Source organism: Chiloscyllium plagiosum, chromosome 25 (genome assembly GCF_004010195.1).
Source record: "Chiloscyllium plagiosum isolate BGI_BamShark_2017 chromosome 25, ASM401019v2, whole genome shotgun sequence".
NCBI classification, from domain to species: domain Eukaryota; kingdom Metazoa; phylum Chordata; class Chondrichthyes; order Orectolobiformes; family Hemiscylliidae; genus Chiloscyllium; species Chiloscyllium plagiosum.
In genome coordinates, this window is record NC_057734.1 from 41,059,367 (window position 1) to 41,078,296 (window position 18,930).

The 18,930-nt window shown below is 41.3% G+C and overlaps 1 protein-coding gene and 1 long non-coding RNA gene across 2 annotated transcripts in view; one reads left to right on the forward strand and one right to left on the reverse strand.

Moving 5' to 3' along the window:
• LOC122562779 (dynein light chain 2, cytoplasmic-like) lies at positions 1-4,641 on the reverse strand. Its single transcript, XM_043715957.1, has 3 exons — positions 4,518-4,641; positions 2,583-2,721; positions 1-418 (listed from the first exon to the last, which is right to left on the reverse strand). The coding sequence occupies exons 2-3, from the start codon at positions 2,712-2,714 to the stop codon at positions 281-283; spliced, it is 270 nt and encodes an 89-aa protein (XP_043571892.1). The 5' UTR covers positions 2,715-2,721; positions 4,518-4,641; the 3' UTR covers positions 1-280.
• A 110-nt stretch (positions 4,642-4,751) lies between these two features.
• The window catches only part of LOC122562780, a 16,588-nt gene continuing 2,409 nt past the window's right edge, over positions 4,752-18,930 (forward strand). The window contains exon 1 of the long non-coding RNA XR_006315415.1: positions 4,752-4,969. This is a non-coding gene — a long non-coding RNA (uncharacterized LOC122562780). The remainder of the gene's footprint in view (positions 4,970-18,930) is intronic.

Consider the following 18,930-nt stretch of genomic DNA (forward strand, 5'->3'; position numbering starts at 1 on the left):
TGGTATCAAAACTCATTTATTGAATTGGAAACATTGGGAAGTAGGACAAAGAAAATAAATACAAAGTCACCATAAAACTTCAGTAGTGACCTTTTGTAAGAAGGGTGGGGAGGGAGGAGGAAAAAAACCCATCTTAAATTTGGTTTCACCATGTTGGAAATTACACTGGACACATTCTTCAAGTTTCCCTTTGTGGATTAGTGAAAACTGAGCGTACTTTTTAATTAAAGTAGTCTTTTCCTTGGATCAACTGCATTTGAAGCCCAATAGTTCAGCTTCTTCAGCCAGACTTAAAAAGAAGGATGGCTACTTGGCCCAGGTAGAAATAGATGAAGTGTTTTGTTTCATGAGTCACGTAGCTTCCAAAGTTTCTACCCACAATACAATGCCATGTGGGATTGTATTTTTTGTCAAATTCCTGCAAAACAAAAGATGGATTATAAAAGGTATTTAATTGTAACTGTAAACTCATACCCATAAGCAACAGTTCATGAATACAAAAAAAGTTGCTTTTTGCAAGTATCCCATTCTAAATTTAAATTGGGTAAATCTCTCCTCTCCAGTTTAAATCCAATTGGAAATTAGGAATTGATTGCCTCAGCGGTGCTCAGATTGGTGGATATCCAAGACAACAATGGCAAAAACTGAAGACATACACAATTACTCTTTGCCTTGGGTCTAGTAACTTGCCTAATAGTTAAGAATGGAGAAATTAGCGATATAGCGTGGTTATGTAAAGACTTTTAGATAAACTTCAATCTGACAGAAGAATAACTGCAAAACAGGTAGCTTGAACAACACTATGCAAGAGATTGAAAGTGCAAAAAAACCTTATTTTCCAGGAAAGGAGGAAGATTGCATTTTGCAAAAACCCTAGTAAGTGAAATCAAAGACTACTTCACTCACTGTGACAATATTCTTTCTCAAATAAATGGAGAACAGAATCTGAAAGTGATTATCCTTTCTGAAATGTTCTGAAGATATTCAAACTTTGAGGATCAGCATCCACTCAACTAATTAACACATTTCAAAATTAATACAACTTAGATTTCACTTGTACAAAACATGTACTGGTGTGTGAATTGAGGCCAAATGCTCAAGTTTTCTAATTAACACCAACCAAAGGTGTCAGAACCAAGATACATTCGGGATGACAGACAGCTTAATAGATGAAATTCAATGCAGATCAAGTAGTGCACTTTGTATGCAAGGAAAGAAGTAGAGAAACAAACAGGACCTTGCTACGCAGATACAGACTATAAAGGCATATGGAATTTGTAGTGGTGCATCCAGGAGCACAAATTACAAAATAAAGTTTTAAATGGAACTTTTACAAGATCTTTTTAAGGCTGTTGGTGGTATTGTGTAGCAAGAACCTCTTAGGATTTTACATGGTATGACCTGATAGTGAGATTAAGGGTTATTATACATAACTATAGATTGACCAGAAGGCAACAGCAAAATATTGACAGTGATAGAGTGAGCAGGAGAGGGAGATAAAGCTGCATGGTTTGTGAAAAAATACAGTCACTAACTTCACTGATTGAATGTCTTATTTTTAAAAGTGTTATTCTATAAACTAAACTCCACAGTGAACAGTTAAGTGTACTTCCAAACCATCATTAACTGAAGGAAAATAGGAGAAGGGGTTCAGAAATCAATGGTATTTGAGGTACAGTAATTTATTCAAGTTTCCCAAAACAACTTCCTGTCAGTGTTCATTGGGGCCAGACATAAATAAAAGCAGCCAAATATTGGCAGTTCATGTATTCTGTTCAGATCTGGAGAAATATCAATGGAAATAAAAATTATAACAATAGTAATGTTTTAATTACAATGTAATCAAATGCTATTTTCATGAACCAAAATATTTCAACAGTTTCCTTTTATACCAAAATGCAAATTATTCCAAATAGCCACATTCATTAGGTATTGAATAGCATTAGATTGTTGTGGAAGAGTCTAATCAGATACTAACCAACCTTAAAAAAAAAAGTATGACAAATAAAAGTTTTATAGGTTATAGTTGCTTAATTCAGCTCCTTAATTCAATTACTGTTTCCATAACCTAATTACCACCCTACTCAGGAGGGGTCAAATGCACAAGCTTAGCCAGTGTTGAAGGAAAGCTACAATGAGAAAAGCAAAGTGGTTTTAAATTTCCAATTGCATAAAACAAATTTAGTTGCAGGTGGGAATCTATTACAATTGAGCAACGCTTAGTTTAGTTTCAGGCAGACTTGCTGTAAAAGTCACCAAAGTCCTACCAAAATGATATACCTTCTCTCAGAGGGGCAAATGGTATTGGTTTAACCAGACGGTCACCATACCACAGGCAAGGGGAGAGGTTGAGAAGGTCAGTCCTTCATGGTAACCACAGCTGTTGTGAGAATATAGCCCATGCTGGTGGCATCACTCTGCCTTGCCAGCTAGGCAAGTGAACTAACTTACCCCCAGACTTGCTCAGTCTACCAACTGCTGTTTTTTGTTACTAAATCAGATCAAATCCGAAAAGGACAAAGCTTGACTTTGATTCCTAAGCATGTTCAGTACTTCTCTATGGTAGAAAACCATGCTCTCACCTTCTTGATGTAAGCTGCTATGTCTTTCTCAATGTTGTACTTCTCTAATGCCTGGGTAGCACATTCCACAGCTTCCTGCTGCATGTCTTCAGACATGTCAGCATTCTTGATGACAGCTTTTCTTTCAGACATTGTTTACCTGACAACAAAAAAAAAAATCCAAGTAATGAAATCAATCAACTGCACTAATCTAGAATGGAATCAATAAAAATGTAAATCATGTATTTAAAAGTATATTAGAGGCAGTCAAAATCAACAGAAGTTAGAAAGTCCCACTAAATGGAGAACACAGATGAATATTTCAGACAAGGATCCTTCGTTTCCAAAATAAATTGTTCGCTATATTGCTGTTTGTTTTAAACAGAATGTTTTTTGTACTTCGAAACAGGATTTTAGTATATTTACAGTTTAATCCTATCAGATTCCCAACACACCAGGAACATAAGAGCACACAAGAAATGGTATAGAAAATGTGAAGTGGTTAAGCCTCAATCCAATTTTTTTTTTGGAAACTGAATTACTCTTCCAAACTAACATTTACAACACCATCTACTTCCAGTCTCACTTCAAGCAACAACACATCCAACTCTGCAAGTTATCCTTAAACTGCTCTTTCCTCCTTTATCACAAGGATTCTTTAAAATAATGTCATATTAATCTCCTTTTCAAGTTTTTTTTTGAAGTGTTTTCAAATTTTGTTTGATAATGCTATTCTGAAGGACTTTGAATATTTTACTTTAAAAAACTGTTGCTGAGCCAGTCTGAAAATGCAATTACTAAATTTTCATCTGCCAATTAAGCAAAGCCCTTAATATAGGTTTAACAGAAAACCTGGACAGAAAATTCAATTTAAAAAGTCTACACACTTGAATAACTCATACAACCAAAATTCTCTTCCAAGTTCTCTGTATGGGCATCTAAATTTCTTAATTCATTTTTAATGTTTCATTCCTTATTTCTCTCAATTTGGTACTACGGCAAGTTAAATATTGCTGGTAAAATAAAAACTTTCGACAAAGCTTTTTATCTTGCGTCCATTAGGACGATTCAGAAGAAACACCAAAACTAAAAAGGGGGAAAATGATTTTTGATATTTTTTGTGAATTGCCCCAATACAAAAAGCTTCAGCAAAAGGAGGTCTGTTATACATTTTTGTTTTAAAAAAAATAGTTCACAATTTACTACATTTTGTGGACTGTTTCCATTGAAAGACATTAAAAATCTAGCACATTGCCATTGTGTGTTTGGGGAGAGAAGGCAAAGAGAAAGAGAAAAAAAATAAATGAAAAAAAAAGGAGGAGCAAGAGTGAGCAGAGATTTAAAAACAAGAAAATACTCAGCAAGTTTGGCACCAGTTACAGAAGACAAAAACAAAAAGGGTTAATGCTTCAGGTTGTGACCTTTCATCAGAAGCGGATCAGAGAAGGGAGGGAAAGAGGGAGCTGGATGTGGAGAGAAAGGGAGTGGTGGAGAGAAATAAAAGGAGGGGAGGGGAGGGGAGATGGAGGGAGGCGGCCAGCCGAAGATTAATGCCCGTTTGCTCAGTCCCAGTCCAGCTCGACCAGGGCAGGCTGGCGACGATCTGCAACTCCTTGCGGCCATCAGTCGGTTGCTGGATGAATCCCGATAAAGCGAAGAGATCCGGGACTCAGCATCTCCCGCCCAAAAGACAAAACAAATTCGCGCATCGCTCTCTGAGAAAACAAAACGGTCTCGGCGGCAGTCGGCGTCGTCGCTTTTGAAGGGAGGGAGCGGACAAAGAGAGGGAACACCGTAACCATCGCCCCATCCCGCCCTCCGGGGCATTCTTTTCGCACCGAGTCTCTTTAACGGTTTTTAAATTTTTTTCTTTGATGCCTGAAGCCGCCCTAACAACAAGGCAATCCCCAGTGATCGCGCACGACTGGACAGGGGCGTGCGTGCCTTGAGACTCACTTCTAGTGGTACGGTAGCAACGACACTGGGAAACGTCCGGAGCCTCAGCCCTGTCTCCGACTCTGTCCCGGTCCCGCTCCCGAGCAACCGAGTACAGCCAGCTCCCCCCCGCGGGCACCGTCACATAGCGGCAACCCAGCACCCAGGCCCCACCCCCCCGACCGTCACCACCTCGGCTCCCATTGGTCAGCGCACGCCTCCTCCGCCCACCCATTGGCCCGGACCATCAATAACCCCGCCGCTCCTTACCCCCGCGTTTTGTTTCGGACCAGCAGGCAGCGCGCCCGCCGACCGCCGCGTGTGGGTGATGGGAGGGGGCGGGGCGAGTGTCTTAGCAACCGGCGGCTGCTTCCATTTATTTATTTACCCATCCACTCAGCGACCGTCGTCCGCCGCCTGAATCAACCTGAACCTGTGAGGGAAGCATTGCTTTCGAATATCTCCTGCTGCAGGTGACCATAGATAGGGGTTAAACCCCCTAAAATGGTTTATAATGAATGCCAGTGATGCGAATGGTGGGGGGAAGTGCTGTCCTGGTGCAACCAAAAAAAAATCATCTTAACAAACCCATTGGGGAACATAAGGTCAAATAAATCAACCAGGCAGGGACTCCCTAAATGTAGTTTACTAAATCACCAATAGTTTTCACCCCAACTTAAAATCTTTACCCACACTTTAGGTCATTAAAACTGCAAACAAAACTTGTTGGCAATATACAGTATTTCTGGAAAATAGTTTATGAATTAACTGTCAGCCTTGTCTAGGCGTACCATCTCAAGCCAAGATGTTTGTGTAAAGACCTGCGTTTAATCTAACAAAGTCTGGTGTTGCAATCAATGTGCTGCACTGTTAGAGATGTTTTTTGGAATGGATGTCTGTCCCTACCTGTTGTCTTGGATGGCAGGCTCTCACTAATGAGTATGATTGTCCACCTAGGAAGTTCAGTGTCACTGATCTTAGGTTCCTTGGGTGCTTAGGCCAATGAGTCCAATCCTAGAGCCATATCTCCAACCACGGTGGCACAGTGGTTAGCACTGCTGCCTCACAGCAACAGAGACCCGGGTTCAAATCCCGCCTCAGCTGACTGACTGTGTGGAGTTTGCACATTCTCCCTGTGTCTGCGTGGGTTTCCTCCGGGTGCTCCGGTTTCCTCCCACAGATGTGCAGGTAAGGTGAATTGGCCATGCTAAATTGCCCGTAGTGTTAGGTAAGGTGTAAATGTAGGGGTATGGGTGGGTTGCGCTTTGGCGGCTCGGTGTGGACTTGTTGGGCCGAAAGGCCTGTTTCCACACTGTAATGTAATCTAATCTAATGTGATTAGTAATCTAATCACACATCTGGCAGGTTTTTCCAGGAAGTGGAATTGGACCCTGGCCTTGACATCATTGGCATTTATTTCTCCGGCTCCTTCTCTGTGCTTTGTCTTGCCGCTGCTGGGTGTTCCCAAAGAACTGTGATTGCCACCTTGCCTTTTCATGGATTGTCACCTTGATGTGCTGGAGAGGCTTGAGTGTTCAGTTGATCCCAAGAACGATGCTATCAGGGTCATCCATGATGGTAAGGTCAGAGGGGAGGAACCAGATAAACCACAATCCCAAACAAGTCTTCAATGGCGATCCAGGTGGAAGACACATATGTAATATCACCGGCTTCGTAGGCAGATGAAGGCTACAGCAGTAGGGAGATGATTTCCTTGGCAAAGGAACTGGATCTACCTTCTGTCAAGGACTATGTGTCTGCTGATGTACAACAACATTCCCAAGTTAAAAGATGTCCTGCACAAGAGGAATTCAATACCTTCCCTCTGACAATACACACAGACATAACACAAGCCCTCCAATGAGAGGTGATAGGGACAGAATTGTGAGATCTGGGAGTCCCTAGCATCTGACTGGCAGATAGGCAGTAGAATTTGGCTCAGTTGTTTCGCTCATGGATAAGGCACAGGAGAGCATTTTGTCAGCTTTCTTCACAATGGGCAGTCCTCTTCAGTTGACTGAAAAATAGTCTGTTCCATCATCAGCCTGGTTGGTAAATCACATCCAGTAGGCTCATCTACCTCCAATCTGAAAACCAACATGAAATTCAATCGGAACCTGGAATGTAAGAATCCTTATTGCTATGAGAAAAGTATTTGTCTAGAACAAAGAACTGTCCTTATTGCCCATGAACTCAGACACTTCAACACAGATATAACTGCCCTACAGGAGATTTGAAGAGATGGTAAAGGGCAGCTGATTGAAGAAGGTGGTGGTTACATCTTCTGAAGAGGAAAACCTGAGGATCAACCTCGAATGTATGTAATTAAATTCACTGTCAAGAACAAACTTGTCGACCAACTCTTTGGGCTCTCTATTGGCATCAACAATTGCCTCATGACTTTCTATCTACAACTTTCCATGAACCAATAATCAAGTGGCTAGACTTAACTCTTGATGCCGTAGATGAATCCAAGGAAGGTTTCTCCTCCACCCTGGATAACAAACTCATCAACATCCCTAAGGAAAATATAATTATTCTCCTTGTAGACTTCAACACCAGAATTTGAAAGAATGCTCAACTCTGGAAAGGAACCTTCAGAAAGAAAGGATTTGGGAATATGCATCACCAATGGCATTCTTCTACCAACCAAATGTGTGGAATACCAGCTGGTTTTCACCAAAAAGGTAAGTTCAAGACTTCTTGGGGTATCCATAATCAAAGTACTGGTATATGATTGACAATTATCATTCAATCCCAGCTGCAAAAGGTTGTCCTCATTACCAAAGCAATGGCCAGTGTAGACAAGTGCTGGTCAGACCATTAGATCATCCACTTCTCAATGTCCACCAACTGCCACCAGAAGCAGCTGAAGACAAAAAAAAACAGTTCAGAAAAAAAGCTCACTGTTGAGTGACTTCAAGAGTCAAGCAGACTTGCGAACTTCCATCAATGTCTTCACCAAAATCTCTGAAGAGTTCATTATAATGGATTGGAGAAAATCTGAAAAGAGCTGACGACGGCCATTATTTCATGCAGTGAAAACAAATTATTTACTTCAAGACCAGAAAATACCAAGACTGGTTCAGCAAGAATGACCACATCATCTAAGATCTCATTGACAGAAAGAAGAGAGCTTTCCGTGTGGGCCAAAACAACATGACCAGCAAGGCAAAGAGGATCTTGTAGCACTTTTTGTAGGTATTATCCAGGCATACAGTTAGTTAGTCCTTAACCAAATATTGTAACTGAAATAATCTGGATATTTTTCTCATTGCAGTTTATCTGGGACCTTGATCTACACAAGTTAGCTGTCACAATTTGCTATATTACAGTACATTGTGATTCATTGACTGTGAGGCTATTGGGATGGGGTTTCCCAAAGTACGGGTCAGGGTCACAAGTAGGTTGCAAGCTCCAATGCAGCAGTGACCAATGCGGAGCTCTGCCTGACTTATAACAGCTGCCTTCCCACTCTAACAGCTCGGCCCCCCATTTTCACATTACCTCCCATTCCCCATCTTGTCCTCCTTCCACAGTTATTACAGAGAAATAGTGATCAATTTCAAGCCTCAAATTGGGTGGCAGCATGAAAAAGCATTGAGTTAGGAAAGCGTTATAAGAATGCAGATTTCATTTTCATTGTTTTGGGTAGAGACCTGAAATTGAACAGATTAAAAGAAATTCTAGTCTGATTCCGAACAAGGACTGAGCTCTAAATTTTGATGTTATCTGTTCTCTACCAAGATGCTGCCTAATATATTTTTACCAGTATTATTGGCAGGTTGTTTTTTACTCTTTATTAAAGTGAATGTTCATAGTATTAGAAAGTTTTTAGAAAGGTTCCCCACCCAAAAGATTAACTGTATTGTTCTTACCACAGATACTACTTGACCTGCACAGTGCTTCTAACATTGTTTAGAGTCATAGAGATATACAGCATGGAAACAGAGCCTTCGGTCGAACTTGACCATGCCGACCAGATATCCCAACCCAATCTAGTCCCACCTGCCAGCAGCCGGCCCATATCCCTCCAAACCCTTCCTGTTCATATACCTATCCAGATGCAATTGTACCAACCTCCACTACTTTCTCTGGCAGCCATTCCACACACACATATCATCCTCTGCATGAAAAAGTTGCCCCTTAGATCTCTTTTATATCTTTCACCCTCACCCTAAACCTATGCCCTCTAGTTCTAGACTCCCCCACCCCAGGGAAAAGACTTTGTCTATTTACCCAACCATGCCCCTCATGATTTTATAAATCGTTTTAAGGTCACCTCTCTGACGCTCCAGGGAAAACAGCCCCAGTCTATTCAACCTCTCCCTTTAGCTCAAATCCTCCAACCCTGGCAACATCCTTGTAAATCTTTTCAAGTTTCACAGCATCCTTCCAGTAGGAAGGAAACCAGAATTGCATGCAATATTCCAAAAGTGGCCTAACAAATATCCTGTACAGCTGCAACATGACCTCCTAACTCTTGTACTCAATACTCTGACCAATAAAAGAAAGCATACTAAGCTGCACTTCAAGGTCTCTTTGTTCAGCAACACTCCCTGGGACCTTACCATTAAACGTATTTCATTTAAAGTTACTGTAGGATCTCATGATTCTTAGAGCGAGTCCAAGTTTGTGGTAAATTCAGGTAACCTTTATTGCAACGCAACTTTATTACAGCTTTAGATCTCCAGAGCAAAAAGGCACACTTTCAGTTTCGGAATATCTTAATTTATACAGTTCAAGCTTAGAGCACACACGACCCCCAAGCTCCCTCCCTTTTGCATACTGTTGGTCAGCAGAGTTGAGTTATCCAACTGGATCTTTGGTACAGCATTTTATATCAGCAATTAGCCTCAGCAATTCAGACTGCTCTGTTTGTACACAGTTTAACCATTGATAGTAACTTCCAGTCTTTAACCCGACAGAAATTCTGCTGCACTCAGCAATTTCAATTTACAATAGCTTGTGTATTCCCTGTCATTTACCATATCTGAAATTTTGGTTGCTTTTTGTTCATGTCAGTTCCTTTTCTTCAATTTTCTCTCTTTCCCAAAGTCATTGAAAATCATTGGGATTCAAGTTCAGTTCAATGTCCCTTGCACTTCAGTAGGGTCCCTGATTCATTTTGTTCTTAATATAATTCAACGACCTAATGTTGCATCTAATTGTAGGGCAGCAACAACTATTACAACTGATTTCAAACAATCTCAGTGCTTACTTGGGATTGAATCTAAGAACTGCCTTGTGTGCCAAGCTCACTATAATAGGGTTATAATATGTTTACTTAATTTTATGCTTGCAATTTCTCAACCGATATTTGGCTTTTGGTTTTGGAAAGGATGTTTAGTCAACATGTTCCATTGGTCATTGATTCTGAAACAGAACTTCTCAATGTCTCAAGGTACCACACCTAGTCAGGTTGATGACAATGCAGGCCACACATCATACAATCACCTGGTAGGCCCCACCAATGCTTTAATCAGAAGAAATGGTGGTATGCAAATCTTCAGGGAGTGTCTGAAATAGGCACAAACCACAATTTTTTGTGCATTACATTTTTGAAAGATAAAACTTATAAACTAAACTTTTTAACCTACATAGATTTACCCACTTGTCAGCAATTTTAAAAGACTTTAAATAAACTTTGGATCTGTTATTCTTCTACCTTAACAAAAAAAATTGCTGACTTGTTAACATCAGAGTCAGTCTACCAAATCTGCTGCAGGGCAATTTAAAAACTCTTGACAGTCTTTTACTTGTTTGAGACACATACTATAACCTTTTGGTGGGGCCCAGATATAACCTGTTGTTGCCTATTCTAACATGTAAGGAGGGACATATCAAAAGCTTAAGCTGACCATATAGCAGCTGCATTGAACAAACTGTACAATTAATTCCCCATTAGAACAATTTTAATGTAAGTGATGCTGAGTTGGCTAGATAAAAAATTCAAGATTCAAACTTTAATTACACCAAAAACATCGATTTGCATTTACAAAGCACCTTTAACATAGTTAAAATCATCTCCCAAGGCATTTCACAGTTGCCATTATCAAATAAATTTTGACATCAAAGCTCATGAGAATGTATTAACATATGTCACCAAAAGTTTGGTAAAAGAGAAAGATTTTAAGGAGGTAAGAGACACAGAGAGGTTGAAGATGATAATAGAACTAAAAGATAAGACAGCTGAAGGGACAACTAGTAGAATGATGGGAATTGGATGTGCAAGAAGCCAGATGTAAACGAATGCAGAGAACTCAGAGTTGTAGGGTTGGAGTAGGTTGGAGAGAGAGGCAAGGTCATGGGAGGCTTTTAAAACAAGCAAATAATTTTGAAACTAAGGCATTACAAAATACTTTTAGTATTACTTCAGTAGATTACGCCTAGTACTGAACAAGAATTAGGAAACTCGTGATCAATGGTGCAGAAGAGGAAAACCATTTTGATTTAATTACTTTAGAAAGGATGTGAATGTGTGGAGTAGACAGCCTGGAAATCAGGGAGGACAAATTATGTCAGTAACCTCAAAAGGGAACTTGATGGATGTTTAGCAAAGCAGGCAAATAAGGAAATTTCAGAAGTAGAAAATTGCATGAAATTTTCTGCAAAGAATCATATATAGTAAGGCTTCAGTCCATATAGGCAAATACAAAGCATACTTGATTATGAGAGTGAAATTATTATTTTGGTTGCAAGTAAAGTATCTGGAGTGAGTTGAAATCACACAAAGTAAATTCATAAGCCAGCAGCAATATGGAGAAACGATATCATGTACAGTCCTAATGCCCCATTGTTACAAAATCAATGTTATTCTACCTGATTCAGGAATCCAAGCAGCATGACAAATACATTCCTGCTTTTATGAGAAAGACCAAAAAATTAAATGGCATCCCTGATAGCAAGTGGGCGAGTTAACTGCTTTTATCACCAGCAGCAGTTTTGGCAAGAAATGTGACCATTCCTGTTGTGACAATGTTTGCTTTGATTTGACAAAAATGATGTCGAAATGTGTAACAACTAAGAATAAAAACAAAATAGTTTTCATTGTCTGGCAGAACAACCCAAGGTTGCAATTCTAGAAGGGTGTACTCCAAAAACTCAAGACAGACACCCAAAGACTAATCCGGAAGGGTAATGGACATGCAATTGGAAGAGATGACCTGAGAAATTCAACAATATGACGTGCAAAGCTGTATGAATCCACCAGGAAAATCTAACGATCAAGGTCAATTGACAAAATCCCCTTCATTCACAGGATGACTGTATCAGTGCTGCCTTGTGCTCTCATGAGGAGCTTGAACAGTTCGTTCACCACACCAATACGTTCCATCCCTACCTCAAATACACTTGGTTCATCTCCAACACCTCCCTCCCCATCCCGGACTCTCCGTCTCCATCTCTGGTGACAAACTACACATTGAAACCTACTACAAATCTACCAATTCCCACAGATTGCTTGACTACACCTCCTCCTACCCCCACTCCTGTAAAAACATGAGCCCCTACTCTCAATTCCTCCAACTCTGCCGTATCTGCTCTCAGGATGAACAATTCTATTCCAGGACATCCTAGATGTCTCTTTCATTTCCCACACTTCTGCCCTTGAACTCACCCCTTCTAACCCTAACAGAATCCCCCAGGTCCTCACATTCCACCCCACCAGTCTCCAAACTCAAGGCATCATTCTTCGCCACTTTTGTCACCTTCAGTCAGACCTCACCACCAAAGACATATTTCCCTCCCCACTTCTATCTGCATTCCATAGGGAGCATTCCCTCCGCGACTCCATCGTTAGGTTCACAACCACACCAACTCCCTCTCCACTCCTGTCACCTTCGCCTGCTGCCATAAGAGGTACAAAACCTGCACCCATACCTCTCCCCTCACCTCCGACCAAGGTCCCCAAGGATCATTTCAAATCCAGTAGAGATTTAATTGTATATTCTCCAACCTCAGCTTTGTATCTGGTGCTCTCAATGTGGTCTCCTCTAAATCGGACAGACCAAGCACAAAGTCGCAAGGTTCAGGGAACACCCCTGGTCCATATGTAGTAACCAACCCCACCTTTTTGTGGCCATCCACTTCAAACACCCCCCCCCCCCACTCCTCTAATGACATATCCATTCTGAGCCTCTTCCACCACCTACACAAGACCACCTGCAAACAGGAGGAGGAACACCTCATCTTTCGCCTTGGGAATCACACAGTATGAGCATTGAAGTCACCAGTTTCCAAATCTCCCCTCTCCCCACCCATCCCAGATCCAACCCTCCAGCTCAGATGTCCCCTCTTAATCTGACTTGCCTATCCATCTTCCTTCCCACCTATGCACTCCACCCTTCCCATCAACCCATCACTATGACGTCCTACCTTCGCTCACCAATTGTCTACCTTTCCCCTAGCCCCACTCCCCTTTCCCCTATTTGTCTCTCAACCTTTTCCCCCTCCCCAGTCCTGAAGAAAGGTCCTGCCCCAAACATCAACTTGAATGCTGCCTGACCTGCTGTGCCTTTTTCAGCACCACGCTTCATCAAATCGGATTTCTCTAGCATCTATAGTCCCCACTGTCTCCACAGTCATGAATCCAGAGTGATAGCTGATACTCTTAAGACCATCCCTAGTATTCTCTGGTGGAAACCATGCACGAACTACCACTGATGAGCAACCACTCAAATGGATGAGGAACACTAAGCGTGCGTCCCTGATGGTATTCCAGCTCAGGATTTTAAAACTGATAGATTGTTGATCAAACCCCAGGCTCCATGTGGCCATTTTGCTCATTTGGGAGGGAGCTCCTCACGATGACTTCAGGAATGAGACAATTATAGCCATCTTCAAGAAGGGACATAAATTGTGCTGTCAAAATAATCAAAGTATTTTCCTCTAGTACGTAGCAGGAAAAACCCTAATGGATCCTCCTGAATAGCCTACTTTTTGTGGCTGAGGGAATCCTCTTTGAGCACCAGGTAATGTACCTTACATTAATTAACCTGACCAAAGTATGTGACTCAGTAAATCTGAGGTGTTGTGGATTGTGCTTCAATGATTTGAATCTATAAGAAGCTTAATCACAATCCTACAATTGCTTCATGTTGATATGACTGCAACCATCTCAAGTGGGAATTCTGGAATTGATATGCTGTGTACTAGTCTCCTTATTTAGATGTATTCTTGCGATGCCAAGGCATACAAGGTTGTGGATTCTGGATTAGTGGTGCTGGAAGAGCACAGCAATTCAGGCAGCATCCGAGGACAGGCAAAATCGACGTTTCGAGCAAAAGCCCTTCATCAGGAATAAAGGCAGAGAGCCTGAAGCATGGAGAGATAAGCTAGAGGAGGGTGGGACACCCGCATCAATCAACCAAATCGCCCAGTGGCTCAACATTTCAACTCCCCCTCCCACTCTGCCGAGGATATGGAGGTGCTGGGCCTCCTCCACCGCCGCTCCCCCACCACCAGACGCCCTCTCATTGCAACTCCCAGGTCATTCCCCCACCCTCCTCTAGCTTATCTCTCCATGCTTCAGGCTCTCTGCCTTTATTCCTGATGAAGGGCTTTTGCCCGAAACGTCGATTTTGCCTGTCCTCGGATGCTGCCTGAATTGCTGTGCTCTTCCAGCACCACTAATCCAGAATCTGGTTTCCAGCATCTGCAGTCATTGTTTTTACCTCATACAAGGCTGTGGGCCAAGTGCTGGAAAATGGGATTAGAATATTGGTTGTTTTTGATCGGCACAGACTTGATGGGCTGAAGGGTCTTTTTCTGTGCTGTAGACTTCTATGACTATTATTTACAATCTATCTGACGACGTTATTTGTCTCATTAAAAGATCGGTTGGCTTCTAGTTTATGTATTAAACACTGTTTAGATGGAACAACATATGAATGTACAAATTAGGAAGAGGAGTAACCCTCAAGCTGCTGAGCCTTTGATTAAAGCAGTGGCTACACTGATGATGGCCTCAACTTTACTTCCTGATCTGTACCCTATAACTTTTGTCAATCAAGAATCTACCTAACTCTGCCTTAAAAATATTCAACTGCCCTGTCTCAGCTGTGAGCTGGCGAAGAGAATTCCAGATACTAATAACCTGCTGAGAGAAAAAGAGTTCTTCTAACCTCCTCCTTAAATGGGAAGCTTCTTAGTTTTAAACTCTGTTGCTTCCATCTAGTCTTTCCCATAAGGTAAAACATTCTTTCAGCCTCCATCCTGTCAAGTTCCATCAGGATCTTATACTTCAATAAAATCACATTGTTCTCAACTCCAATGGATACAGGGTCAACTTGTGCAACCATTCCATAAGGTAACACCTTTATTCCAGGAGTCAGAGTGGTGCTGGAAAAGCACAGCAGATCAGGCAGCATCCAGGGAGCAGGAAAATCAACATTTTGGGCAAAAGTTCTTCATCAGGATGCCCTTCGTCTTGATGACGGGTTTTCGCCTAAAACACGATCATCCTGCTCTCGGATGCTGTCTGACTTGCTGTGCTTTTCCTGCACCACTCTAACCTTGACTCTAATCTCCAGCATCTGCAGGAATCAGAAGTTTAGATTAAAGTAGTGCTGGAAAAGCACAGCAGGTCAGGTGGCATCCGAGAAGCAGGAAAATTGACGCAAAAGCCATTCTTAGACTCTGATTTCCAGCATCTGCAGTCCTCACTTTTGCCTATCTGCAGGAAACAGCCAAGTGAATCTTCTCTGCATTGTTTCTAATGCAATTCTTCCCTTCTGAAGAAATCTGAAACTATTCACAGCACTTCAGATGTCGTCTCACCAATATTTTGTCAAACTGTAGTAAAATGTCCTACTTCTATATACAATTCATCTTGCAATAAACCTACAGTTTGTGACTGACTGCTGTGTTGTCAGTTTTGCAAACCGTCTCAATCACTTAAATTCTGCATGTAATAAACTCACTTGACCTTGAATGTGGCCTAGACAAAACCTGTATATCAATCCACGTGTGGTCAGCCAAACATCCACATTCCATATAAGTTGAAGGAGAGACACTGGAGGATTACCCACACTTTGACAATCAGTTCTCTCAAAAGGTCACAAGAAGATCCAACAGTGACTGAGCTGCACCAACAACCTTCTACAAACTATGGCAAGGAATATTTGACAACAAAGATCTCCACCAATCAACAAAAGTCTTAGTGTATCATCACTCTTGTACTGCAGTGAGTCCTGAATTGTGAATGAATGATATGTAAGAGCCCAAGGGAAATTCCATCAGCAATGCCTTCACTGCATCCTCCAGATTCAGAAGGAAATTTGTCAAATAAATGTTACTACCTTTCCTGATGCTAACTCTACTGGCATTCAGGTAAAATGCCTGCAAAACCAATTTTGATGGACTAGAGGCTTGACCAGATGACTGAAAAGTTCACATAAAGACCTATGGCAAATATGCGTGACCCTAAGTAGATTCCATCCTCAAATTGAGGGTCAGCTGACATCACTGATTTTTCTTTCCTCTAGAGGAATATGTGCAGCTTATTTAAAGTACAATGTTACCTCGGGATGGTATTCTGTAATGCTGCTGGGGTAGATTTTGAAGATTCTGCTAAAGTTTTAATCACTTATGTGTAAGTGATTGATCACCAGATTAAAAGTGCAGCCTGTGGAATTTCAGTAATGCAATGTAGCAACATGCCAATATACTAGATTGGACTTAGGGCTACTGTAATGGCAAAGGCAATTACCCTGAAAATGAAAAGAGGTTATGGGGAAAACATTATATGCAGCAAGATGTTTCCTTTGACATGCTTTTCATCAGCAGATGGTGGTATGACATTTGCTGGAGCACCAGCAGACAATCAACTACCATCCAGGGTAAAATGGTTTCTGAAATGATAATAATTTTTGCTGACATCACATGACCATGATTTGTGTCTTGAATCTTCTGACTGAAACAGGACAAAGTTGCATTTCATTGTATACAATGGAAGAACAGCATGAAAGAAAGGCTCATTCCATCTATTTAGTCATTTCAATTTCATGCATAATGCTCCCCAATGGTTAAAGATTCTAACAAAGAAAATAAAAGCTGTGATCAATTTCAGAGAAGAAAACTATGTAAAAATATCCTTGGATTTCCTAATACAAACTAGTAAGCTCCTTTATTTCCCATGATAACGAAGTAAAGAAAGAATTTGTTTTTCTAAAATACATTACATAACTTCAGGACTACTTAAACACTTATACAGCTGATGATGTATTTATGAAATGTAGTCACTTCTAATGTAAGAAACATACATCTATATGTACATGCATGACAGGTCTCTTCTGTAGTCCCAGTTCCCCTGAAAAAGTAGGACTGCAGAGGTCAGAAGAGGTAAATTCATCAATTGGATTAGTCCCAAAGTTTTTAGATATCAAAGCGTAGAAGAATAAAATTTCTTCCTTGATAGAAATCTAAGAGAGCCAATTGCTCTCATAACTTTCAAAAACTCTGTCATAGATCCCTTTAAAAGTGATAATATATTCAACTTTTACACATTTCCTAAGTATGACATTCACCACATTAAGAATAGAAAAAATCTTCTGAGGTACTCCATCAGGGTCAAGGATTATTTGTTTCTACTCTGGACTAGCTCAATCAGCATCAGATGGCTGTTAAGTAAAATGTACAATCAACAGACATTTAAGATAGATTGTGCTCAAAGGGCTGGGTAGATTGCTGTATGATATTTCAGCTTCCCGACATGCCGCAACCTCACCTCTGCACATTGGCAACAAAGTCTTTCAGTATGTTTGATGCTTTCCCAAATGATCTTCCTCCATTTGGCCAATTTCCCCTGACCTCTTCAGGGATGCTTTGAGGACATCTCTGAAACATTTTCACTTTCCTCCTGGGATCTCCTGTGATGACCGTGTTCTAAATCAAGCAGCTGCTTCTGGAATCTTATCCAGTGAAGCTCACTACAATGCTGGGTGTATTGGCTTGGGAGAGGAGGCAGTTGTTGTTCCTTTTTACTTGCCATCGGATTTGTAGAATCCTTCGAAAACACTACTAGTTGTTTCTCAGTGCCTAGAGGTGCCCCTGCAAGTTGACCAAATCTCTGAAGCATATAGGAGCATGCGGAACACTGCTGTCCAGTAAGCCATAGACTTAGTCGGAGATTATGATTCTCAAATATTCTTTTTACGGCCAATGGCTGAGCTGACATATTGGAGGCAGTTATGAGTTTTGTCATTTAAGTCTGCCTTCATTTAGGTGAAGCTCCCACAATATTGAAAATGGTCCATGTTTTCCAGGACCTTGCCCTTCATCTTACATGAAGAATGTAATGCTTTATTCTGTGAGCTGATTAGAAGAGGACATTTACTTTCTAAGTAGTTAGTGAAAGGTTTATTTTCTCTTAGAAGAAGGAATTGACAATGACTTGAGGCTCAGTTTCTGAGTTAGCAGCCACTCAAACGTCATCTGTATACTGAAGCTGTATCATTGGGCGACACGGTGGCTCAATGGGCGGCACTGCTACCTCACAGCACCAGGTTCAATTTCAGCCTTGGGCGACTGTCTGCATAGAGTTTGCACGTTCTCCCTGTGTTTGCGTGGGTTTCCTTTGGGTGCTCCGGTTTCCTCCCACAGTCCAAAGATGTGCAGGTCAGGTTAATTGGCCATACTAAATTGCTCATAGTGATAGGTGCATTGGTCAGAGGGAAATGGGTCTGGGTAGGTTACTCTCCAGAGGGCCTATTTGCACACTGTCGAAAATTTAATCTAATCTAATTGAGGTTGGAGTTGTTCTGGTTCTCGATTGAGGGGCTGCATAGGTTGAAACAGACAGTTTGCTGGAGTTGAGGTGCAGTATGGAGAAGAGTTGATTCAATGACAGCCTTGTTTGAACCCAGTCTTCACTGTGATTGGGCTAATCGTGGTTTGGTTGAGATTTGTGGCTTGCATGTGACGTACGTGAAACAAGGTGACAAATTTGAGGCGGGAACTCCACAAATCTTTGCAACTGACAGAGTCAAGATGAAAGGCCAGAAGTTGGTCCTGTTATTTGCACTTTACCTAAAGAGGATTGATGATATGGACTTCAGTAAGGCGTTCGACAAGGTTCCCCATGGCAGACTCATTAGCCAAGTTAGATCTCATGGAATACAGGGAGAACTAGCCATTTGGATACAGAACTGATTCAAAGGTAGAAGACAGAGGGTGGTGGTGGACGGTTGATTTTCAGACTGGAGGCCTGTGACAGTGGAGTGCCACAAGGATCGGTGCTGGGTCCTCTAATTTTTGTCATTTACATAAATGATTTGGATGCGAGCATAAGAGGTACAGTTAGTAAGTTTGCAGATGACACCAAAATTGGAAGTGTAGTGGACAGCGAAGAGGGTTACCTCAGATTACAGCAGGATCTTGACCAGATGGGCCAATGGGCTGAGAGGTGGCAGATGGAGTTTAATTCAGATAAATG